This window comes from Haliotis rubra, unplaced genomic scaffold, assembly GCF_003918875.1.
Source record: "Haliotis rubra isolate DU_JTF1 unplaced genomic scaffold, ASM391887v1 Scf291, whole genome shotgun sequence".
Taxonomy (NCBI): domain Eukaryota; kingdom Metazoa; phylum Mollusca; class Gastropoda; order Lepetellida; family Haliotidae; genus Haliotis; species Haliotis rubra.
The window spans coordinates 831,029-858,811 of NW_025766959.1; the positions used below are offsets into that span (position 1 = coordinate 831,029).

Genomic DNA, 27,783 nt, shown 5'->3' on the forward strand with positions numbered 1-27,783 from the left:
TAATTGTGTCATCAGTAATTGTGTTTCATTTATTGTCCAAAGTAAGTGTGTCTCAAGTAATTGTGTCCTCAGTAATTGTGTCTCAAATGATTGTCCTAAGTTATTGTGTCCTCAGTAAGTGTCTCTCAACTTATTGTGTCCTCAGTAGATGTGTCCGAAGTAATTGTGTCCTCAGTTTTTATGTTTCAGGTAATTGTGTTATTGTAATTGTGCCATCTGTGCCCCTGGTGATTATGTCATCACAGATTATTTCTTCACGTGTCAGGTCATTGTGATTCTAGTATAATCTCCTCTATTAGAGTCTCTATCTAGTGATTTCATCTTGAGTGTTAGTAACTGTGTTGCACAGTCTTTCTTAGTTGCTCTAAATATTTGGCATTTCGTTGCACAAATGATGTATCTCAGGCAAGAAAGGAAATCTGGCATCAAGGTAACAGGTAACGTAAACTACACTCCCGACCACAGCCACCATCCCCAGCAACCACCACAGCCACCATCCCCAGCAACCACCACAGCCACCATCCCCAGCAACCACCACAGCCACCATCCCCAGCAACCACCACAGCCACCATCCCCAGCAACCACCACAGCCACCATCCCCAGCAACCACCACAGACCCAATCATCCCCACTTCCAGCAACCACCACAGACCCAACCATCCCCAGCAACCGCCACAGACCCAACCATCCACACTTCCAACAACCACCACAGACCCAACCATCCACACTTCCAGCAACCACCACAGATCCAACCATCCCCACTTCCAACAACCACCACAGATCCAACCATCCCCACTTCCAACAACCATCACAGACCCAACCATCCCCAGCAACCACCACAGATCCAACCATCCCCACTTCCAATAACCATCACAGACCCAACCATCCCCACTTCCAACAACCACCACAGACCCAACCATCACAACTTTCAGCAACCACCACAGACCCAACCATCCAGACTTCCAACAACCATCACAGATCCAACCATCCCCACTTCCAGGAACCACCACAGACCCAACCATCCAGACTTCCAACAACCATAACAGACCCAACCATCCCCACTTCCAACAACCGCCACAGACCCAACCATCCCCACTTCCAGCAACCGCCATAGACCCAACCATCCCCTGCAACCACCACAGACCCAACCATCCCCACTTCCAGCAACCATAACAGACCCAACCATCCCCACTTCCAGCAACCATAACAGACCCAACCATCCCACCAGCAACCACCACAGACCCAACCATCCCCACTTCCAGCAACCACCACAGACCCAACCACCCCCAGCAACCACCACAGACCCAACCATCCACACTTCCAACAACCATCCACACTTCCAACAACCATCCACACTTCCAACAACCATCCCCACTTCCAACAACCACCACAGATCCAACCATCCACACATCCAACAACCATCCACACTTCCAACAACCATCCACACTGCCAACAACCATCCCCACTTCCAACAACCACCACAGATCTATCCATCTGGCCTCTCAAGAACCACTTATCACTGAAGGTTTTTAGGGTTTCGTCAAGAGTTCCGATTCCAGGGGAGTGTATCACCAGTATTTCAGCTAAATGACCACATCGTTTGACTCAGCGAATTTGACACTTTCAGGAAACACGTATTAACCATGTGGGTTACTGCACACTGACAATTCAATCAGAAAAATAGCATTAGTAATATTTAATATCAACGGATCATTAACTACGGGAAACCTACTCCTCCCGTCGGAATATGGTGGAAATAATATATCAGTAAATGTTTTTTACTGGCAATTCACATAGCCGCCCTTCGAAGTGGATTATTTATGCATGTTGCAATTACTTAGTGAATAGCATGGAAAGTTTCTCACGGTCGAATTGTTCTAAGATCATGAAATTATAATATAAGTATCGGAGGGATGGTTATCCAGCACAAGGTCGCTGTGTCGTAAAGGATTGACGCAACGAACGTTTCACGCCAGTAGGTGTATGTACAAAACAATGTCGCGTACAATGAGCGGATCGCCCGAATACAACCGATCTGTCATTACAGTGGTATTGACATGATTTGTCTTCAGAAAGGGGCGGTTGTTGTTAAGTGGACCTGGCTCGGGTATGGTGCACCGTTTCGACGACCATTGGTTATGAAGGTGAGTGTATTTTTTCTGTTTTTAACTCATGAAACGGGCAAGTAGGTGAAATGTTTTACCAAAAGAATTCTTCGTAAAATATCCGTCCGATTTGAGGGAGAAGCCTATACTCCGGGTAGTTGTCACCCAAAACATAGTTTGGGTTTTTTGTTTGTTGTCCAACGCCACAATCAGCAATATTCCTGTCTGTAAATAATCGAGTCTGGACCAGGCAATCCAGTGATTTTTGACGTTGTGAAAAGGAACAAATTGTTGATCAAAAGTCGTTTTACGTGAACCTGTCAAGTGAGTTTTATGGGGGAGGTGGGGTGTCTTTTCAAAATGGTAATCTCAGTACCTCATGATTCATTCTTCATCATACCTACATATTTATTTTAATTCATGGCTCGATTTGCCCAAATTGCCAACAGTAGAAGGGATGATGTAAATATAGCTGGGGTCCATGCAGGTAGCAGGCATTGTCCCCATGGTCCCTTGAATGGTCTGCCATGGTCTACCTTCAGTTGTTGGCAATCTATAGCCATTTCCTGTTTGGGGGCGGTGGGATAGCCTAGTGGTTAAAGCGTTCGCTCGTCACGCTGTAGACCCGAGTTCGATTCCCCACATGGGTGCAATGTGTGAAGCCCATTTCTGGTGTCCTCCGCCGTGGTATTGCTGGAATATTGATAAAAGCGGCGTAAAACTAAACTCATTTACTCACTTTTTCAGTTTGTGTTGTTGTCTATAGAAAAATCGTTTTATGATAACATGCTAGTTATAAGTGTACATCTGTGATAATGTAGTTATCTTACTGTTCTTATATTGACAGATGTTTATATTTACTTTTAATATACAACTCATAAAGTCACGATATTGCTGCAATACTAACGATGTGACTTAAGCTTTTAACTCACTCACTAATCGTATTTGTTACACTTACGCGTTTAAGCACCGCGATGATTTTGGTAATGTACTTCAGCAATCTATAGGGTTGACGTACAGAAACAAACACACTGGTGTTTTGAATATATATTTCATTTGAAATCTGCACATTTCTTTTTAGGTTTGTTTTGTGATCAATATTACATAGGCCTGTTTTTTGTTACTGTGGTGGTATACTTCAAACATCATTACAAAAACCAGAGGTCTTTGTTGACGGTATTACTGAGAAGGATTCCTCACAGAATTGCTGCGACTAAAAACACCGTCAAGTACGGGAGGGCTCCCCTGGGGATGCTCGTCAAACATTCATATGAACAGCATCGCTACATCGGATGTACTCCCTGTATCCTTATATTGAATATATATCTGTATTCAAAAGGTTTGAAAAGTCTTACGAATATTTTCCCCTGTTGAAACTAAATATTTAAATATATATTTAAACGAGAGTCAATCCGTAAAGGAACTAGGCGCGTTACCAACAAACAATAAAGAACTGTGCTTTGATTAACAATTGTCTTCTAAAATAAACTAAGTTCACAAATCAATACAAAGGTACTACAATGACTGTACAGGATTGTGTGGCAGTAGAGATAAGAGGTAATTTATAGAGAATACTACACGAGGTCTCATTACATACGAATTATACGAAACGAGTGTCCTTCCTATGGTATCTGACAGGGCGATCGTATAATTCGTTTGTTATGAGACCGAGTGTGGTATTTTATTTATTACCCACGTCTTACATGCATTAAATTGAGAAAATAGCGTATTTTTTATATTTTTATGGTTTCAAACCGAAACCGGTTTTCAGAAAGAGGTTGCGGAAGAATTGTGTTCACTAGCACACTCCGGCACATTGATAACTTAGCATGTTATGCTGGCTGGCCGAATGGAATTTTGTCACACTGTAATGACGTCACTACGCCTTGCTCGTCTGCCCCCTTGGTAACCGACGTCACGGTGCATGTCAGTTGTCATCGCCTCGTACAGCCTCCTACATTAAACTACTCCGTAGCATCCCGTTTCTTAGTTTGCAGTTGCTTCACTCGGCTAACATCACTGGTGGAAACATTGCGTTTATGAGTTTCGACGGATATAATGTCTCAGTTCGACTCACAATTAAACAGCGATACGGCAACGTTCGCAATGTTTACATTCGCACAATGCATATAAGTTGTAGAATGACTGAAGTCACACCAACTGAGCGAAAATCGTACAATCATCAATTGTATACCGGATGTTGGTGAATCCAACATCCGGACATGCGTCTTCGTGTCAAGTGATTTTATTATAGGTTTATACAATACAGCTCAGCACCTAATTTTAAAAGCATTAACTGTTATGTCACCTCAGGTTTTTAAGCAAGAAATGTATCTAATTTTCTTAGAAAGCATGTGATACAGTGTTAAAGTGGATTGAGATAGGAGTTGATATTCCTTTTGTTTCAGAACCTGAGACTTTTGAGCTTCCAAATCGCACACTTTCCTTAACAGAATGTATTTTTATTGACAATGCGATAAGTAATCTTGTCCGCTGTTCAGCACTTGCTGTGTGTCACAATAGACCTCATTGTGTATCTCCTTTAAGTTGTGTCCCAAAGAAGGGTAAGGATTCATACAGGCTTATTACTGATCTTAGACAGCTTAATCAAAATGTAGTTTGTCCTAAGTTTAAACAAGAGGACATATCAACTGTGTTAGAGTTTGTACAACCTAACCAAAAGTTGGTTTCTGTTGATCACGTGTTTGTTATGAATGAAAAAGTAGTTCCGTCACAATGTGACCTAATTCAGAGGTCATCGGTTATCCAATCAAATCGTTAGAATTTCAGGTCAAGTCGTTAAGACACAGGTCAACGCAATACGAACTCGTGTGATGTACGAGATCAGTAAGCAACTACCCATACCTTGACCACGTGGGTAATAAAATTCAAGGGCAGTGGTTATAGCAATGAAGATACCTCGCAGCAACAGTCTTCCAACTTGCCACAAGGGCTTGGCAGGGTTTGATTATCACACACAATGAGGGTCCTCTTGTCACTTGAGATGTAACAAGAGATCAGGGACAATAGCCAGCTCCCATTATATACCGTAGAAAATGTTCTATGCATCAGAGGGATGTTTTAGTACATTCCATCACTGCCTCTTTTAAATATATCCATGCCCGAATACAATACGTTCCTCCAATGAATAAAGGAACATGTTGAAACGTCGTGAGGATAGACAGGCGAAGACCCTTGTGTCGAAGTTAAATGTAACACTTCGAGTTAACCGATTTTCGACACAACCGTCTCGTGGGATTTGTGCTTAGAAAAACAATGTGTGCATTTAGGCAACTAAATACATAGAATGGACAGGTTTGTTAGCTTATAACTGGGTTTAGTTTGTGTCGTCACACAATTACTGCTAGGAGTGATGCTCATGATGTCAATCACTTGTCCGTCAGGGTCTTTACAAACCTTAGTGGTACAGGTGGAATATTGTTATCACAGGGGTCTTTACAAACCTTAGTGGTACTGGTGGAATATTGTTATCACAGGGTCTTTACAAACCTTAGTGGTACTGGTGGAATATTGTTATCACAGGGGTCTTTACAAACCTTAGTGGTACAGGTGGAATATTGTTATCACAGGGGTCTTTACAGGTGGAAAACCTTAGTGGTACTGGTGGAATATTGTTATCACAGGGGTCTTTACAAACCTTAGTGGTACAGGTGGAATATTGTTATCACAGGGTCTTTACAAACCTTAGTGGTACTGGTGGAATATTGTTATCACAGGGTCTTTACAAACCTTAGTGGTACAGGTGGAATATTGTTATCACAGGGGTCTTTACAAACCTTAGTGGTACAGGTGGAATATTGTTATCACAGGGTCTTTACAAACCTTAGTGGTACAGGTGGAATATTGTTATCACAGGGGTCTTTACAAACCTTAGTGGTACTGGTGGAATATTGTTATCACAGGGGTCTTTACAAACCTTAGTGGTACAGGTGGAATATTGTTATCACAGGGTCTTTACAAACCTTAGTGGTACAGGTGGAATATTGTTATCACACCTTAGGGTCTTTACAAACCTTAGTGGTACAGGTGGAATATTGTTATCAGGTGGAATATTGTTATCACAGGGTCTTTACAAACCTTAGTGGTACAGGTGGAATATTGGAATCTTTGTTATGGTACAGGTGGAATATTGTTATCACAGGGTCAAACCTTAGTGTCTTTACAAACCTTAGTGGTACAGGTGGAATATTGTTATCACAGGGGTCTTTACAAACCTTAGTGGTACTGGTGGAATATTGTTATCACAGGGGTCTTTACAAACCTTAGTGGTACAGGTGGAATATTGTTATCACAGGGGTCTTTACAAACTGGTGGAATATTGTTATCACAGGGGTCTTTACAAACCTTAGTGGTACAGGTGGAATATTGTTATCACAGGGGTCTTTACAAACCTTAGTGGTACAGGTGGAATATTGTTATCACAGGGGTCTTTACAAACCTTAGTGGTACAGGTGGAATATTGTTATCACAGGGGTCTTTACAAACCTTAGTGGTACAGGTGGAATATTGTTATCACAGGGTCTTTACAAACCTTAGTGGTACTGGTGGAATATTGTTATCACAGGGGTCTTTACAAACCTTAGTGGTACAGGTGGAATATTGTTATCACAGGGGTCTTTACAAACCTTAGTGGTACTGGTGGAATATTGTTATCACAGGGGTCTTTACAAACCTGGTAGTGGTACAGGTGGAATATTGTTATCACAGGGGTCTTTACAAACAATTGTTGTCACGGGGTCTTTACAAACCTTAGTGGTACAGGTGGAATATTGTTATCACAGGGTCTTTACAAACCTTAGTGGGTACAGGTGGAATATTGTTATCACAGGGTCTTTACAAACCTTAGTGGTACTGGTGGAATATTGTTATCACAGGGGTCTTTACAAACCTTAGTGGTACAGGTGGAATATTGTTATCACAGGGGTCTTTACAAACCTTAGTGGTACAGGTGGAATATTGTTATCACAGGGTCTTTACAAACCTTAGTGGTACTGGTGGTGGAATATTGTTATCACAGGGTCTTTACAAACCTTAGTGGTACAGGTGGAATATTGTTATCACAGGGGTCTTTACAAACCTTAGTGGTACAGGTGGAATATTGTAATCACAGGGTCTTTACAAACCTTAGTGGTACAGGTGGAATATTGTTATCACAGGGTTTTTACAAACCTTAGTGGTACAGGTGGAATATTGTTATCACAGGGGTCTTTACAAACCTTAGTGGTACAGGTGGAATATTGTTATCACAGGGGTCTTTACAAACCTTAGTGGTACAGGTGGAATATTGTTATCACAGGGGTCTTTACAAACCTTAGTGGTACAGGTGGAATATTGTTATCACAGCGTTAAATACCAAAATATACACGTACATAAATAAACTAAATACATTTGTGGAAAATATTACACATTCAGGACCTAAATGCACTGAATGATTAGCGATACGTGAAGACGCAGATACTTAGAAATAGAAAAGGGAATAATCAGACTCAATGAAAAGAAATGGAACAAGGGCTTGTTACAATTGTCATCTAGGTCAAGGCGAAAAGTGTGTTATCCATGGAGCTTCAAGACTAACAAAAGCTTTTGGGTCGAAGTCGTAAGAATATTCATAACAACTAACCAAAAGCAATATGCTGACGTACAAAAGAAAGTAACACTTTGTGCTTTGGGATCAATTCAGAAAACAAAAACAAAAGAAAACATAAATATCTTGAAAAGCATTTTGAATGTGACTTACTAGTCACAAACATTTTGCTACAACACTCCAGATATCGTACCGAGTTATGCAGAGCGTACTGAGTTGCGTCATTGTCAGCGATTTACATTCTCCGCCCATCGTAGACGATTCAGTCACTGGTCGATGACATGACCCAAAATGGCCGATGGACCCGGATGCCGATTGACAGGAGGCAGTCGTGTCGTCACTGCTTTCCTGCTGAGGGCAACAGTTGTATTTTATGTGTTTTCATCGCCCGACCGACCCTCCTAAATTTATTGCCGACCCCCCACCCCGCACCCCCCTCCTAAAAAAATTTTTTTTTTCATTCCAACAACGCCGACTCGAACCTAAAACGTACCGCTTCGTCATTTAAAATGTTTATCTATCTAAAATGTTTGAACCAGTCGCTACCACAGGTTCAAAGAACGCTAGAAATTGTAATAAGAATTTGCAATAAATGAGAATCAATAACATTATTCGGATAATTTTGTCTTTATTAAGATGGGTTTTGTTTTTGGGTTTTTTCTTCCCCCGACCGACTGACCAGCTTTCAGAATTTGTTGGCTACGTGAAACACATAACTAAAATGAAGCCCTGATGCGTCGACTAAACGCCCTTAAGATGATGACGTCGCTGTGAGTGTCTGATTGCGCAGATGGAGAGTGCGCAGGTGCACAGGGCGGTAACTCTCGGGCTTCCGCTTCCGGGAGTGTCAGATATGTCTGGCCAGTCTGGTTGACGCATCTCATATATAGTCTAATGATGGTCTGCCTCGTACAGCCGAACGTTCTGGCAATATGGCTGTTCCAATCCCCATCTGCGGCGTTCCAATTTCTCGTTCTGGCTGCGCTGCTGATAGTGTTGGCATTTTATGTGTGCCTTTAACAGGCTTACTACTAATGATCTCTGTAGACTGTGGTTTACACGGTTGGTGCATTACATGCACGTGCAGAGCTCTGTCAGAGATAAATGTGGCGTTTGGCACCATGTACATGTGGCAGCCATACAGTTTCTGAGTCTCGTGCTGGGATTCGAACCACGGACTTTCTCATCCGAAGTCGGACGCTTTGTCCACATGACCAAAGAGGTGAACCCCGTCAGCAACTTGCCAAGCTGACAAGGTAAGGATGTCATCTGTGGGATGACTCCACGCCATGTTACATACACGATGTCTGTGACTTGTAAGCTATAATCAAAACACTTTTCAAAGTATTTGCGTTCTTTTTAAATAATCCCAAAACAACAGGTGTGCACATTCTTTTATAAGTCAGTTTAGCTGATTAACCACAAATCTTCAGTGATCATTGAGCGATATTGACTATAGCACAACTTTGTGTTGCACGAGGACACCACAAACAGATAACGTGTGTGTGTTGACAAATACTTTCCTGTTGACACACTTTCGAAGAGCAGGCCTTCAAATATATATGTCTATCCCCTGGTGCGAAAGATCGATCTTCATATAGGTTAATAGACAGGGAAACTAAATGCTGAATAGAATGATAATTATTAATGCATATTGATGGCCAAGATCGCAATAAGATATTGATGTAGGTTTTCGGTTGAATGGGACGACAGTGGTTTGAACGAGAGATCAAAAACAACATTCATAAAAAAGTTCTGTTGTTAAGGTAGACCTGATGTTTTGTCAATGCTTCAATGACCATCGGTTCCTTTCTCTCGAAGTTTGGTACTCTTTGAGGATTTGACAGAGGTCTGCAATATCGATATACGAAGATATTGGTATTGTGTTCTTTGCTGTTTAACGCCGCACTCAGCAATATTCCAGCTATATGGCGGCGGTCTGTAAATAATCGAGTCTGGACCAGACAATCTAGTGATCACCATCTTGGTCATCAATCTACGCAATGGGGAACCGATGACATGTGTCAACCCAGTCAGCGAGCCTGACCACCCGATCCTGTTAGTCGCCTCTTACGACAAGCATGGGTTGCTGAATGCCAATTCTAACCAGGATCTTCACGGGTCTTACTTTGTAATTGAGATTTTCGAGCGATGATTTAAAAAATCTTTAAAGCATGATGTCAATTGTAAAGACACATAAGAACTCCATGGTTTAACATTCAAATTCATTCAAACTAAATTACATTTTTACGAGAACGACTTCTGTGAACAAATATGTCATGCTATGAAAAGTGTTACAGCTGTAGTGATGAGGGGATGTGCATACTACTGGTCTGACAAATTATCACAGGATATACTCAACATTGTACAGCGTTCTAGGATTTAGTCAGCAAGTAATCATGTTCAGTCACGTTTTCGACTCAATAAACGCATTTTAGAACAGCTACAACATGAAATCAGGCCCATTAATAATTTGTTCGATCACTGTTAACTTTGTCAGATAATCAATGTCACTACACAGACATAACAGCGATATAAATATATCGGCTTTAGATATGTGTCACGATATACATAAAAGAGAACTAGTGATCGATAGCTGTCAATCAGCGCGTGCACGGAGTAAGGTATGGTTCACTGACTGTGCGTTTGAGGTTTCACAAAACCAAATGTTTTCCCATAGGCTTCCATCGTAACATTATATTGTCTTATAAAATAACCAGGCACAAATAGACGTCCCAAACCATTTTATTTCTATTTCTGAGACTCCTTACATTCCTCGTTCTCGCTCCGCTGCTGGTATTGTTGGCACTTGTATGTGTGCCTTTAACGGGTTTAGTACTAACAAGCTCTGGTTTTATACTGTTGCTGTATTACATTGGGGTGCACAGCACTGCCAAAGATATATGAGGTGTTTTGGCACCATGTAAACAATGTAAAATATAATCAAATTGAGGATGCACAAAACCAGATGTTTTAGCATGGACTTCAATCGTAACGTTATAGTATGACCAGAAATTATTGTGAATTTTAGGAATATGTTTAATTGGATTTCTAGTATAAACAACCTTGACCAGCTATCAAGTGCTTGGTTTCATTCAAGAGAGACAACTCCGTTAATCCTTTTACATTAGTTTGTGAAGAGTTATCTCCCTTTGTTTACTAGCTAGCAGACGACATTTTCAGTGATCCTCAGTATGGATGATTTAGAGAAGAGGAAGTTGAGTTTAGAGTATTATAACAAGGACATCAGATCAGCTAAAGTGATTTCAAGTAGAACAGGCATCCCTTTGTCCACTGTTTATCGTGTTTTGAAAAATATTGCAAATGGATATGGCATTGAGCACCAGGGAGGCGCAGGTAGGCCAAGAAAATTGACTGTCGGTGACAGGAGGCGGCTTGGTATTCTTGCTTCTAAAAACAAACGAAAGAGTTTAGAAAACTTAAGGCTGGATATGATTGATAGAGGAACTGTGGCTGTCTGTAAGGAGACAATTAGAACTGAGCTGCATGCAATGGGTTGGCAGAAAAGTCGAGGAATTCCATCACCGATCATGAAACCTGAACAAAAGGAGCGAAGGTTGAACTGGTGCTTACAGCATAGAAATTTTAACTGGGACAATGTGATTTTCTCGGATGAAAGTTCTGTGTGGCTGTTTCCTAATACACTGAAATTCTGGACCAAACAAACTGAAAAACCTTTGTATCAGCGCCCAAAGTACAGTCCGAAATTTAACGTGTGGAGTGGCATATCTGTGTTAGGGGCAACGCCCCTCTGTGTATTTGAAGGGAATATGAACAGTGAGCGGTACACAGATATTCTCGAGGGATATTTACTTCCATCTGCTCACGTGTTCTATGGAAATTTTTGGATTTTCCAGCAGGACATCGACCCAAAACATCGTTCAAAGCATTCACAGGCCTGGTTTCGGACCCAAAATATGACATTATTAGATTGGCCAAGCTATAGCCCTGACCTAAATACAATAAAAAATGTTTGGGGACTTATGAAGGAAAGTGTCAATAAGAAAAATCTGACAAATATTGGTGAAATGAAAGAAGAGGTGGTCCGATATTGGGACAGCATTTAAATTTCTGTTTGTACTGTATATATAAATATAGGTTCAGCATACGTCATGGTGCTGAAGACGATATTGAAAAATATGGTCATTCTTAAAATCTTACACAAAGTCATCAACTCACAGCAGATGATTCTGTCCCTAGGTCTTGTTAAAAATGGCTAATGTTGTTAAACCACGGAATCTGATTGGGTGTCCTGTAACCTAGACACGCGGGATTAGGCAGTGAGTAACTGAGTATGGTTTTACGCCGAACATGTGGTCTGTATTCCTCAGAAGATATTCAGATTACCACCACCACCACCACCACCACAGAAAACCTTTTAGGCACGTGTTGAGTGGAATGAGTGAGTGAGTGAGTGAGTTTTTTCATGCTGTGGATCAATGTCGTTTTCAAATTAATTGTGTGCGTGAGTTTAGTTTTACGCCGCTTTTGGCATTATTCCAGCAATATCACGACGAGGGGTCACAAAAAATGGCCTCCATTGTTCCCATGTGGGGAATTGAACCCACAACTTATAAGTAACAATAAATATTTCAAAATGTTTACGCTGGATTTTTAATCCCTAGACATCAGGTGTGTACTTTCTTTTATATGTCAGTATATATCACGACTGTCTGTAAATATTTTAGAAAACAAAACCCAATGAATGAAGTCAAGAGCAACAATACATGGGGTAGAATAGAGATAACACGTACTCAAGTAGGTGGCATGACTACCACCAAATCCTCTTGTTATCTCGTACTCACGACGCATGAGTCACGTGGGTTCTATTCTGGCGAGGGATGGTGTGGAAGCTTAGTGGTTAAAGCTTTACGCCGATTGATTCCCCACATTCCTTCACATGTGTGAAGCCCATTTCCGGTATCCACCGCCGTGATATTGCTGGAATACTGCTAGAAGCGGCCGAAAACTTAACTCACTCACTCACTCACTCAAAAAAGTGGTCTCAAAAAAGTTCTAAAACCGTTTTATGGTAGACATTTGAGGATATAGTCTGTATCCTAAAAGCGACGTAAAACCATTCTGTCAGAACAACCTTTGGCGAAACTTGGACCAACCAATGAAAACGCCAACAAGAAGTCAACATTAGCCAATCAGAAAGCAGCTTTCTTAAACTACCCGGGACCAGATTCAAACTGGAGACTTCAAGTCCACACAACGCACTGAGCAATATTTTGACAAAGTTCTCGTTTCAAAATCTGAAAACTGTTCTTGATGCAATATTTAGAGACAGAACAAAAGAACATCTTTGAATGTCTAATAGAAGGCCGATGTTGTGTTGCGGAACTTCCCATGGGTTACGCTTCCGTTCAAGCGTTTATCCCCGTAGACGAGAACTTCGATCGTTTCAGTCGCACAGCAAGTAACTCGTTCGGAACACCTTGTATTGACCTTTTCGAGGTTGAAAGGGTGAAAAAACAATCCGACTGTCACTTTCCAGAACTGGTGAGCTGCGCTCTGATTAGTCCCATGAAAGCTCGATCTGACGTCACGTTACCCATAATGCATGTCCTCAGCTCTGTGAGTTATTTCTATTGTTTCTCGTTATAACAAGTACCGTTATACCACGGCGGCCACAGGAGAGATGTAAAATATTAAACGTGTGACAGAGTTCAAGGTGTGCTGTTTCATTGTTCGTGCTCCTACAACATCCAAGTGACCCAGAACACACACCACAAGTTAATTGCCACTGGTCTCAGTGAACCCAAGTAAAGAGTGCTGCGTCAATAAAGGAATCGTAGAGGGTGTTGTTCGTACACAGTAAGCTTTAACGTTCATATAAATGGTTTATATTTCATAGATTTCCCTTTCACAGACTCATTTCTCCGACTCATAATGTCCACTTTATGTTTGTATCTCGATCAAACGTGCAGCATCTGCCCATTAAAGACTTTGGTAATAGTTAACGAGACTGTGGTAAGTAGACTTTGCGGTTAGAAAACCTTTCCCATGGGAGGTCAATGAACGCTAAAGACTTATGAAAGATACAGGAGGTTCTCTCTATTGCAAAATGGGGATCGGTTTGGTAGCCAAGTAGTTAAAGCGTTCGCTCGTCACGCTCGGGTGTTAAAATAGTCGAACAAAATGCAACCAAGCAGTTGTTGTGCAAATTGCACAAAATTGACAAGAAGCATGACATATTCAAGCAAACTGGCCAACGATGTTCACTTTAAAAGACCAGACAGCCAAACAGCTATTGTTTCCATTCGATGCAGCATTAAGAACTGCAGAAGCCAGACAAAAAATCTCTATTCGTGTCAGACAAAAAGCCTCTGAAATGTCAGGTGGCGGGCTATAGGGGTGTCAGCCGACATGGCCTAAAATTATTCAACTAGGTAGGTAAAGTTTATTAGGCTATGTGGGCATTCATGTCTCACTGGTTTTATGGGATTAGGGTGGATTATTGCTGGACTGGTCCATTATTGACCACAGGAGGGGTGAATCATAAGAATCAATCAGGCTGTCCTAACGGAAGAGACGATGGGAATGTGCTGGAATCCATCCAAAGGGAAGACGTCGGGAATCTTTGTCAAGGCAGTCACTGTATCGTCATAGATGGTTGGTATTGGGTTTGTCTCATTCCTTGCCCGATCCAGTAGTGTTGTCTTGAAGGCGCCGATGTTAAAGATGTAGGGTGGTGCTTCATGGTTATGTCCAGATCCAATCTTCAGTAGGCGATCATCTTGTGTGTGGATCGATCCTTTACAGTGCTGCACTGTGCTGTCCAGTAGCAGATGTCATCTACCTGTCGGTTGTCAAGATTGGGAAGATATCTGACATTAACTTGTGCATTAGCTATAGTGATGTAGATATGTACACTGCTACAAACATACATACTAATAGCAAGTTTCTTCCTTCTCGTGTTAGTTGGAGAAGGAAACAGAATTTTATACACGTCTTTTAAATACTCCTTCAGTAATAAAATATCTAATCTTATATTAAGATTAACAGTAAGTGCTTGAATCTACCCCCAACCTTAATGTTTTTTCAATAGACAACTCTCATTACTAATGAAACCTCAACAGTGTGACACCCGTCCACTGATCAGTAACCTCTCCCACTCTGGTTTCGCGGCCCAATTACCTCATTAATTATGTTATGTGATGTGGGCAGACCTTAATTAGGTTAAGTGGGTTTTTTCAGGTGTGAATTTTAGACCAGGTGGGATGTAAGCGCTAAAGGTACGCTTCGGTCTGGTACCTCTCAGCATGACGCTACTCGTTGTTTCAGCATTCATAGAAACACCATTTGGCACTTCCGGTTACCACCAGTAACGGGCCCACGTCGAGACCAATGGATTCGAACCACGCACCTCCGACACATGTTCCACTCGTTGCTTCAGTTGTGCAGCAATATCTTAATCAGAGACCGCCTCCGTGGTGTAGTGGTTAGAGCGTCCGCCCGGAGAGCGGAAGGTCGCGGGTTCGATCCCCGACCGGGTCATACCAAAAGACGTTAAAATATGGTACTTGTTGGTTCCTGCCTGGCGCTCGGCATTAATGGGTACAACAAGGACTGGTCGGCTCGGAGTCAGTATGATGTGTCTGAGTGGGGTATTCATGCTTCACTGCGGCATGGTATCTCAGTGGGCTAGCACTATAAAACCAGCTTCAGTCTGGGCTAGTACAAGCAGCCGCACATACATACACACGCATGCACGTCGTCATATGAGCGAAATATTCTCAAGCACGACGTTAAACCCAATTTCACCTCACCTCACCTCTTAATCAGAACAATGTTAATGTGTTACCCTTGTCCGCAAGATCCCCTGATTTGTCACCCACTGAGCACGTCAGATGAAATGGCGCGACGTTTACGATCATATCCGAAATTTCAACGCTGCAGGAAATCCGCCAAAATCCTGTCTCGGATATGGAATGATCTTCCCCAGGACTTTCATTGACGTTTAGTGGCTTCAATGAGGCTGAGGTGCCAGGCCTGCATGCATCAATGCGCCTAGGTGGACACACTCGCTACTGACCCTGTCAACTTGCTTCTGAACCCCATATTATGTTGGGGCTCATTTGCAAAGGCCAGGTGCAACTGGCCAGATTATGAACCGTCGATCGTCACCATACCTTGTAAGAAGATTAGATTCTCGGCAAAATAGTTTCATGTTGATTCTGTTTGTTGTTTGTGTGTCACAGTTACTTTTTCCTTTAAGTATATAAGACAGCGGTCTGAAACTAGTCCAGTGAGAGACATCATCAGCGCCGATCACGCAATTTGGAAACGATGACATGCCTCCGCCAAGTCAGTCTGGAGGACGCCTTGCCTGCCTTTGTCGATAAGTATGGCTTACTGACGATTCTATCCAGGATGTTCACTTTTCTCCACAGATGTAAACTGTGTTGAGGAGGACCGCTTGTGAATTTAAACGATAGAATTAAACATTGAAAGATCAGTTTAAATTCCTGAATCAATGTCTACTTAAGAAACATTTAAATCTTACTCAATATTATCCTTAGTGGCTGACTGACTGAGTTTGGTTTAACGCTGCTTTTAGCAATATTCCAGCAACATCACGGCGGGGGAAACCAGAAATGGGCTTCACACATTGTACCATGTGGGCATTCGAACCCGGGTCTTCAGCGTGACTAGCCAACGCTTTAACCATTAGGCTACCTCACCGCCCCCAATATTATCCAATCACAGTTGCATTTTTCTCACTGCATCCTTCGAGGAAGACGGTTCTCCAAACAACCAATTCTGGTTTTACGTAATAGAATCTTGTCATACAATGCAAGCTTCACAGTTCGTGTCCCTTTGATTTGTTTACCCCCCACGGACGACATCAACATTGATTTTTGCAGAGCACAAAGATGTCAATCTCATGCAACGTAATCTCACATGATGACTATTGCTTTATGTGACGAGACAAGAGCAGTGTTGTGTTATACACCATACATGTATTATGCATAGATGTGCTGAGACTATGAGAGACCAGACCCTCTCGAAGCCCCTAATCGTTCATAAGCGACCAAACACCGGCACACATCATGTATATTACATCATCGTCAACTTGAAAACGGGGAGGTGGCGTGGCCTAGTTGGTTGGTTGGTTGTTACGCCGCACTCAGCAATTTTCCAGCTACATGGCGACGGTCTGTAAATAATCGAGTCTGGACCAGACTCAACAGCATCAACAGTGATCAATAGCATGAGCATCGATCTACGCAATGTGGATACGATGAGCGAGACTGACCACTACAAGGATGGGTTGCTGAAGACCTATTCTAACCGGCATCTTCACGGGTAGGGTAGCCTAATGTACTGTCGGAAATGCTAGAAAAATGCTTTTTAGCCTTAATACTTTGATAAAGGTGATAAATGTACTATGTTGTCAATATATCAACTCGCCTATAGTGTACCTAATTTTTATTTCAATCGATTTAACATTCCCATGCATTTTAAGGGCAGTTAACAGGAGAGAATATGGTACCAAAACAACAACTTAGGATTTTTCTGAGTTCAACAACAGAAATCTGAAATAGTCTTTATGTTAATTTATGTAAATTTAATAATACATGCATTTTGGTTAACAGTAGAAATATGGTACCAAAAAACAACGTTTTTCTGAGTTAACAAATAAAAGTTGAATGTTTGTGTTACTTTACTTTACTTTTTATCGTTTCTTTATTGAAGAAATATTAATATAAATGTTAAGTCTTGATAAATAAGTTTCCCGTCATGCATGCACATCTTAATCACAGCGTCCACTATTTGCAGTCAATTGTTGCAAAGGTTTATATGTTTCTTGTGCTTGAAAAAGACAGAGGTAAACCTTTCATTAGTTTAGAAATGGTTTATTACAGAACTTGTAGAGCTGTTGGTATGTCTTACCAACAAGTTTACAATATTGTAAACAAATCAGACAAGACAGGGACCGTCTCAAAAGCAAACCGGGACGTAAAACCATCCTTGACAACTTTGACAAGGGAGTACTTAGACGGGCGGTCTACAAACGTTATGAGAAGAATAATATATATATTCTAACGAAGCTACACCAGTGACTTCGTTAAATCTTTGGCCAATGTTGACAACTAGATTAAACTGACCGAATTACATCCATATTTTTGCAATGAAATATACTGTTGACATGCAAAACTTTTATTAAAACGTTGCACATTTCTACAATCAATCGATAAGATAAGTGATAGGATTCTTTCCAATGTACAGTAATTCGTATGTTTATTTCAAAACAAACACACATACACACATACACAAATGATCCCTTACATAACCAATACGTATACTGTACGTACACCTATTCAACATTTTGAAGAAAACATCTTATTGAGATGACCCCTCCCCCGAGCGTGTGCTCACGTGTCAATTTCACCTGTCGGTACCGTGCATGCTGCTGACGTAACACAGGCAGTTAATGTTTGTATCAAATGACGTCCCACTACCCGTTATTTCCCGTAATTTTTTGGTATTTTCATCAGTAAAACACATTTTAGGGCATGTCTCAAAATTTATTCCCTCGGTCTACATTAGGTAGATGTTTCTTAAAGTGATATTTATTCTTTAAGTAACTGTAATACCTCTGAAGTTTAAATATAAGTCAAAAAGCATTTTTCTAGCATTTCCGACAGTACTTTAGTAGTTAAATCGTTCGCTCGTCACGCCGAAGACCCGAGTCCCCGGCCGTGATTTTGCAAGAATATTGCTAAAAGCGGCATAAAACTAAACTCACTCACACAATTTACTTGAAAACGACATTGATCGACAGCATAAATATTCATGGATAGTCAGGGACGCCATGCAGTTTGATACACAGGGTGAAACCATGTTTGTTAGAGAATCTGTTGTCCTTGAGAGTCAGGTCAGAATAGATCCCCTGTACGTCATGCTTGTAAAATCCGATCGTGGCTTTTCGTGCTTACATTGGTTTTACTGTTACATAGGACCTGATCATTTCAGGATTACGTGATACAGCTTATATGTGTGTGTTTTTAAAAATGAATGGAGAGAGAGAGAGAGAGAGAGAGAGAGAGAGAGAGAGAGAGAGAGAGGGAGAGAGATACGTTTTAGTTAAATCAAATTAGTGATTAAACTGTCGATTTCAAAATCAAGGACACCAGAAATGGCCATCACACAATGTACTCATATGGGGAATCGAACCCGGGACGAGACGAACGAATGCTGTAAGCCATAGGCTTCCGACACACCATGTAAGCTTAGTGTGAGGCACTGTCCGGATGAGTGAGTGAGTGAGTGAGTACGGTTTTATGCCGCTTTGGAGAATGTTCCAGCAATATCACGGCGGGGGACACCAGAAATGGGTTTCACATATTGTACCCACGTGGGGAATCGAACCTGCGCCTTCGGCGTGACGAGCGAACGCTTTAACCACTAGGCTACCCCACCGCCCCCACTGCCGGAGACAGTAATCACTGTGGTGAAACCAACTTGCAAGAGTGGGGAGCTGACAAACCAAGAGTCGTGATTCTATCTGAACATGAATAGAAGCCACCATTACCCATTTGGACAAGTAGGATTGTTCACGTACTAAATGTGTTGAAATACTAGCACGGCGCCCAATGTGGCGTAATTGATTCACATAAATAACAGCATCAATGTAACCGTCAACATTCCAATATAAAACGCGTCCCAGGAGAGCTAAAACCTAGCGCCAGCTTGCTCGGTACACTCCGACACAGATAACTTACCATTACACCACTGCTGCAAACTTGCATCACATGACCGATCGTTCTCCTGTTGTAAACAAACGAGCATACACTGAAGTCAGAGCAAACATTCACACCTTTCAGTAAGCGTTACGTGTTTTCGTTTTACGTCATTATATAGATTGTTGGTACAACTGTAATAGATGTGAGCACGTATATGTTTGCACATCTGGCACCTCTTTGTGTGTGTGTGTGTGTGTGTGTGTGTGTGTGTGTGTGTGAGTGAGTGAGTGAATGTGGTTTTACGCCGCTTATAGCAATATCACAGCGGGAGACAGCAGAAATGGGCTTCACACATTGTACCCATGTGGGGAATCGAACCCGGGTCTTCGGCGTGACGAGCGAACGCCTTAACCACTAGGCTATCCCACCACTCCGGCATGCTTGTAACAGGCACAAATGTGTGTGGAGTGACCAACACGTTCAATGTTTCACAGTCCGTAATCGGAAAACTATGGAACAGGTACCAACAATTTCGAATTGCTGCAAGCTTTCACCCTGCTACTGGAGTAGGAAGTGTTCAGACAATATGATATAGCTGATCTCCATGCTCGACAGCCACGTGTTGTGCTGCCCTTTACAAATCGTTATTTTTCAAACAGAAGTCAGTTGAGTTCACGATGACGAAACCCGGATAATTTGCCCACATGTCATGTTTTCGGATGAATCAATTTGCATGTCCTTGATACGCGTGGTCGTATCAGACAACGTCGAAATAATCGCCAATGCTAATGCCTGAAATCTCCTAACAGACTTCAATAGGTTAATGTGTAGGGTGTGTTACTATGACTGAGTAAACCCGACTCCATATTGTGCAAGGGAGGGTCACTGGACAGTGACTTACCTTGAGCAGTACAAAATCCTAAGAATGCCAAGGACAATGAACCCCAGCCATTTCTCCCTTTTTAACACCCCGGGAAATGATAGGAAGACGTGTGTGTGTCAATGTCATAGGCTCCCGATCCCCTGTCTGAACTTGGCCAGGCGCTGCAGGAAGAGTGGGACAGACTCCCTCATATCGCCATAGTGAACACACAAAGTGTGCCTCTTCGAGTGAATGAATGTTTTGACAGTTTAGGGCGAAATGACGTATCCCTGACCCCAAAACGTCAACTTTGAAATGTCCAATTAAGCCCATCGTCTTTCAAAATCATTGACGGTAAAAACATTAACTGACATACTTCAATGATATTTGTTCCCCATTCGTTCGATATTATGAAACAACTATCCTAGACATTGATATATTTTCTAGTTTTGGAAATTTTATGTCATTTCCGAATATCCCTTACTTTTTTCGAAGAGTATATTTGCACAGGTCCATTACAGGCTTATATCGTTTAATTAGCGAAAGTAGTTACTCATGGTGCTTCTTCTGTAGACAATTTTCACACATCCATAACTCCCCACTTTGGTTATTTCAGAATTATAGACCACAATGCATGACATGGGCTATTACTTCGTTTTTAAAGTATTATTATCATTATTTTGATGTAATTTAATGCCTGCTAGCTTTGTGACGCTGATATCTTTGTTGTGGCATAACCATGACCAATCAGATAAACCAATTTATAAATTTGTTTATTGATTAACGTTTGATGTTTGTCGTTTTATTATTAACGCTTTATCGTATTAATGTCACGTGTATCGAGTATCGGCAATGGTCGATCCTATCATGGTCTCTTCCTCATAAAGTTCCGCGTGAAAAGCCAGTCGATCAATTCTAGTTTGCATTTCTTGTGGTGAAGCGAAACGGCTTCGATACCAGCAACGGCATAACAGTGTTGGGTCTACGGCCATGTTGCCTTCTATTTCTTAGAAGGTCGAAGATGATCCAATATAAAGACATAGATACATTCTCATTGTGTAAGGGGACACAATTCATTGCGCAATGAGTGGCAACAACCCTCGGTCTGTGGTTCGATTCCCAGAATTTCTCTGATAGTGTTTGTAGTGAGTGAGTTTAGTTTTACGCCGCACTCAGCAATATTCCAGCTATATGGCGGCAAGTCTGGACCACATAATACAGTGATCAACAACATGATCATCGATCTGCGCAATTGGGAACCGATGACATGTGTCAACCAAGTCAGCGAGCCTGACAACCCGATCCCGTTAGTCGCCTCTTACGACAAGCATGGGTAACTGAAGATCAATTCTAACCCAGATCTTCACGGGACCATATGGTGTTTTTATGCTTGCTAACATCATGCCGGTGCTTGCGTCACCACAGTGGTATAAGCTTGCATCTCTCCGGGATGTCCTCCCACATTAAGCAGGCACGCCGTCATGTAACTGGAAGACTGTTCAAAGTTTCGTTCGATATTTCTCAGAAGATAATCACATTACCACAACCACCACCACAGAAAACCTTTCAAACACATGTTGGGTAGAGCGAATGAGTTCAGGTTGATATTCAAGCAGTATCACGGCGGGGGACACCAGATATGGACTTCACAAATTGTACACATGTGCGGAATCGAACCCGGCTCTTTGGCGTGACGATAGAACGCTTTAACCACTAGGCTACTGGGTACACTGTATAAAGCACATTTCTGGTGACCTCTGTCATTTTATTGCTGGGATATTGCTCAAAGCGACGTCAAACCGAAATCCCTCACTCACTCTTCTGCGGCAAACATTTCACGCTCTCATAAGCCCACTCATTTGTTTCTCGTGTTGCTCAGCATGATAACATGCGCGCTCCTTTACCTTGATGATCAACTCTCAGCTGTAACATGCTTTAATGCTCCGTTCGATACGTCATGTCCCACGCTCCTTGCCTTCACGTTGACTGTGATCACTTATCCAATCAATTGATTTCTTCACCTGAGTTATTTATTTACAGAGCGTCAGGTATTGAGTACATAAACACACACAGGCTAAACTGATGATGCGTTTTATATGATTTCTTAGCGTTACAGATATATCACGGCGTTACAGATATATCCCGGCGTTACAGATCACGTTGTTACAGATATATCACGGCGTTACAGATATTTCCCGGCGTTACAGATCACGACGTTACAGATCACGGCGTTACAGATATATCACGACGTTACAGATATATCATCACGGCGTTACAGATATATCACGGCGTTACAGATATGTTACAGATATACGGCGTTACAGATATATCCCAGCGTTCACGGCGCGTTACAGATTACGGCGTTACAGATATATCCTGGCGTTACAGATATATCACGTTACAGATATTTCCGGCGTTACAGCGTTACGACGTTACAGATATATCACGACGTTACCGGCGTTACAGATATATCCCAGCGTTACAGATATATCACGACGTTACAGATATATCACGCGTTACAGATATATCACGGCGTTACAGATATCACGGCGTTATCACGTTACAGATATATCACGACGTTACAGATATATCACGACGTTACAGATATATCCCGGCGTTACAGATATATCCCGGCGTTACAGATATATCCCGGCGTTACAGATATATCACGGCGTTACAGATATATCCCGGCGTTACAGATATATCACGACGTTACAGATATATCCCGGCGTTACAGATATATCACGACGTTACAGATATATCCCGGCGTTACAGATATATCCCAGCGTTACAGATCACGACGTTACAGATATATCCCGGCGTTACAGATATATCACAGCGTTTCAGATATATCACGACGTTACAGATATATCCCGGCGTTACAGATATTTCCCAGCATTACAGTTCACGGCGTTACAGATATATCACGACGTTACAAATATATCCCGGCGTTACAGATATATCCCGGCGTTACAGATATATCACGTTACAGATACTTCCCGGCGTTACAGATATATCCCGGCGTTACAGATATATCACGTTACAGATATTTCCCGGCGTTACAGATATATCACGACGTTACAGAGATATATCACGATGTTACAGATATATCACGACATTACAGATATATCCCGGCGTTACAGATATATCACGACGTTACAGATATATCACGGCGTTACAGATATATCACAGCATTACAGATATATCACGATGTTACAGAGTTAAACAACAACTAAACCAAACAACACTAGTCCACATGCATTGGTTTCTCGAGTGAAGTCACGGTCTCAATTTTTGTATCTCTATTAATATTGACATCGGGTTGCCGGCGGGAGTAACTTCATTGGACGACTACGTAATTAACAATGACGTCGATTGGATCGGTGTTTTGAAATAATAAAATATATAATCGTGTTGATATTCGAACATGGCATCAGCTTTTAAGGTTTTCTGAAGTCAAATTCAACTTCACCAGGTAGGACTGTCGTGATAAATCTCCCGATGCTGTGTAAAGATTTACATTGAACGATTTTGTGCCATGAGTAATTCATGTAATTTGTGTGATAACGCATGACTGGAGGCAACTTATTCAGACCATGGTGCCACGGTTCAAGAACTCTTGGGGAAGTGATTGTTCTCCAACATCGATAGATCACTAACTAATCACGCTGTAGGTCTATAATTGGTATCAATAGCCCAGGAGAGTAGTTGAGGCAGGTACGAACGAAACTAAACACGGACAAACTGAAAACTAATTTCACTGTCTCTTACGGAGAACGGCAAAGGTAGGAAACGTATTCCCGAACATAAGCATATCTTTGGTTTGTTTGTTTTCAGTGTGTAGTGTTGACAAAGGTTTGTGAACAGGAGAGACACTGAATATGCAGGTATATTAAAACCTAGGTGTTTTATCGCCAAGTACAATTTGTTCCGAATCTTATCAATGAATTATCATTAATTTGTTGGTATATTTTCAGACCCTCCATGCGGCCATCAACACTGTGTTGAAGCGAAGGTTTCCTCGCGAAGTTCCATAATGGATATTGGAATGTAGCTGTGAACTCAACTACCATCCCATGCCGCTTGTGTCAGTGTTCACCGTGTGTAGCGGCAGGATGAAAAAGTCTTTAAAAGTGTTTGTCACAGCCATGCTTGTTCTTGCTGCTCGCGAACTCTCATATTATGGCTACAAAGATAAGGAACTGCATCGCGAGGCCATGGAGGTCCGCTCACGTACATATATGCCAAATAAGGGTACGATTCAAGCGGCACTGAATAACAGAGGTGAAATATACAATGCCCCAAACGTTACCATTACAGCTGACAACAAGGTATCGGGTGTGGGTGAACGTTTGATTGAGGGGAATAATACAATGAATCTTCATCAAAACAACACGGTAAAGACGATGGCAAGCAATACTACCAATACATCAGCATCGGAGGAATTGAAAACAAGCATCATGAACTTTTTTCACATAAGTGATGAATCTAAGAGGGATCCATTGCTTAATTTGCATAAATTTGCATACGATATAAATTCAGCGGTATGCAAAAAGCACAAACCGGATATTATAACCTTTATACATTCTGCCACTAAAAACTATGAGAGACGGATGTTAGTGAGAAATACATGGGGAACATTCACAGTCATTCGGGGATTCACCTTGTCACACGTGTTCATGGTCGCGAGGGCATATGATAAAAACGTGCAGAAAAAAATAGATGAGGAGAATGAAACTTACGGAGATATAGTTCAAGGACAGTTCATTGATAGTTACAGGAATCTGACGTATAAGCATGTGATGGGTATTCATTGGGTGCTATCTAACTGTCCATCTGCCAAACTCATTGTCAAAGCTGACGATGATGTACTTATCAACGTCTTCAACCTTGTCGAATACATTTCCAAAACCGACTTCCGTCAACATTTCCTATATTGCGAACTTTACTACGATGGGCTTACACGAAGAGAGAAATTGAGCAAGTGGTATGTGAAAAGGAGAGATTATCCATTCGACAACTATCCGACGTATTGCTCAGGAATGGCCTATTTAATGTCACCGGATGTCGCAAGGGAACTGTACAAAGCGTCTGAAAACACGCGATTCTATTGGGTGGATGACGTTTATGTCACCGGTATCCTTGCGCTGAAAGTGAACCCGACGTTTCGGCCCATGGTGGAACATCATGACTGGCGGCAGATGAAGAACTATTACAGACGTCATATGAATCAGTTCATGTTCCTCCTAGGGACTCGGTTGTGGGAAACGCTTTGGAAAGCAACTTTGAAAGTTGCGCCAGAAAACTGGAAAAGCAAGACCTAGATTCTGGAGTATTGCGCGATTGTAAGTCGGAGTGACTATTGCGTCTTTCCCTTCCGGTTTCGACAGGATGTATACCATTTTTTTTAGATAATTTTTATTTTATTTTTGTTCTTTGCTTTTGTTGTTGATTTTAAATTGTTAATGCCATAATTGTATATTTGTGGTCGTGAAAGGTTTTTGAATGCTTAGAGTGAGTATTTCGTCTGTGAGTATGTCGAACTAATACTTTATAGTAGATGTTAACAATTTCTAAAAATCTTATTTTTATATTATCTCATTACCTTTGAATCAAAATAGAAAACTACGCATGGAAATCTAGGAAGGGTCATTAAAATTATTGATAATTCAACCGATGAATAAATGTTTTTGCAGCATTATTTGTCTTGTTTAGAGGTCGACTTCTTTGTGCTCGCATCTATTACAGTTGTAACAACCATCTATATAATGACGTAAAACAAAAACGTAACGCTTACTGAAAGGCGTGAATGTTTGCTCTTCAGTTTGTTTACAAACAGTAGAATAATCGGTCATGTGATATACGTTTGCAGCAGTGATGTAATGGTAAGTTATCTCTCTGTCGGCAAGCTAGCGGTATGTTTTAGCCGTGCTGGGACGCGTTTTATATTGGAATGTTGACGGTTACATTGATGCTGTTATTTATGTGAATCAATTACACCACACTGGGTGCCGTGCTAGTATTTCAACACATTTAGTACGTGAACATTCCTACTTATCCAATGGGTAATGGTGGCTTCTATTCATGTTCACATTGTCCCCCTTTGTGTGCCAGGATTCGTTGATAGAATAGTCTAGTGGTTAAAGCGTTCGCTCGTCACGCCGAAGGCCCAGGTTCGATTCCCCACCTGGGTACAATATGTGAAGCCCATTTCTGGTGTCCTGCGCCTTGATATTGCTGGAATATTGTCAAAAGCGGCGTAAAACTGTACACACTCACTCGGACAGTGCCTCACATTAAGCTTACAGGGTGTGTCGGGTAGCCTAGGGGTTACAGCATTCGTTCATTTCGTACCGGGTTCGATTCCCCATATGAGTACATTGTGTGATAGCCATTTCTGGTGTCCTTGATTTTGAAATCGATAGTTTAATGACCCAGATATCAACATATTCTGCACACGCAGTGTGTTACACACGCGTAACGATAGCAATTGGTGTGTGTATTACAGTAACGGATCGATAATTGGGATGATTTATAAATAATAATAAAAAGGGTTTATAAATAAGAGAGACTCATCCAAAACAAAAATGAAATGGTCTGACACAATAAAATTCATCGTTGCAATGTGTTGGTTTTGTATGCTTAATCTTTAATTAAAAAATAGGGTTAAGTAGAAAGACGAAAACGTATTCAGTATCCATCCAAAATCTCCAGCTGCAGGTTGGTCCGAACGTGTCACTTTGTATATATCGTATATACCCGACGGTGTGGGGTGTTGCTCATAATACTGTATAGTGTCCTCTCAAAACGTATGTGTTGGTGAGACGTATTTATTTGTCATTATTATATACGGCATGAGTGTGATTTTGTTTATCATCAGTTCTCAAAACAGCCAATGACCTTCATACCACACCACACACCACCACACACCACCACACCATACCACACACTCTTCATCAAACACCATGAAATCAGAGAGTGGGTTAGACACAAGACGACTAGGGTGATTTAACAGAAGAATGATTCAGGGTGCCACTTTACAGTGGCTCTGAGGGTGTGGGTTCGAATCCCGGATGGGACTTAACCCAACAAAAGTACTAGAATCTGTACTTTACAGAGAAAGTGTAATCCCAAATATAACATATGTTACATTTTTCAGTGTTTGAAAACAAATCGCTAGGTTCCCATGATGGCTTTAGACGCTGTGGGCGACTAAACTCTCCACGCCCTCATTCAAAAACACTATAACGAGTAAATTTATTCCAGGACATAAGGAGCCGTACGTCTTTAAAACTACGGCCCCGACACGAAATCTACCTTCCTCGTGCCTATGGGCAGGCGTTTATTTCGAACACTGCCGTAATATTTCATATCATCTCACATTTCCTGGCGAATTTAATCGACAGGTATGAACACACCTCACTATTCGACCCATTTATCAATGTGTTAATGGTGACTTTACGCCCTTGACTTAATTAAGTCAGGGCGTCAGTAT

General features: G+C 41.6%; 2 protein-coding genes across 2 annotated transcripts; both read left to right on the forward strand.

The window, feature by feature from the left end:
- Positions 1 to 394: 394 nt before the first annotated feature.
- Positions 395 to 1,042, forward strand: LOC124282005 (circumsporozoite protein-like). The gene has a single exon (XM_046718010.1). It carries the CDS (start codon positions 395 to 397, stop codon positions 1,040 to 1,042), a length of 648 nt encoding a protein of 215 aa, XP_046573966.1.
- Positions 1,043 to 2,060: 1,018 nt separating this feature from the next.
- Positions 2,061 to 25,958, forward strand: LOC124281981 (beta-1,3-galactosyltransferase 5-like). Its single transcript, XM_046717992.1, has 2 exons — positions 2,061 to 2,143; positions 24,266 to 25,958. Exon 2 carries the CDS (start codon positions 24,365 to 24,367, stop codon positions 25,610 to 25,612), a length of 1,248 nt encoding a protein of 415 aa, XP_046573948.1. The 5' UTR covers positions 2,061 to 2,143; positions 24,266 to 24,364; the 3' UTR covers positions 25,613 to 25,958.
- Positions 25,959 to 27,783: the final 1,825 nt, after the last annotated feature.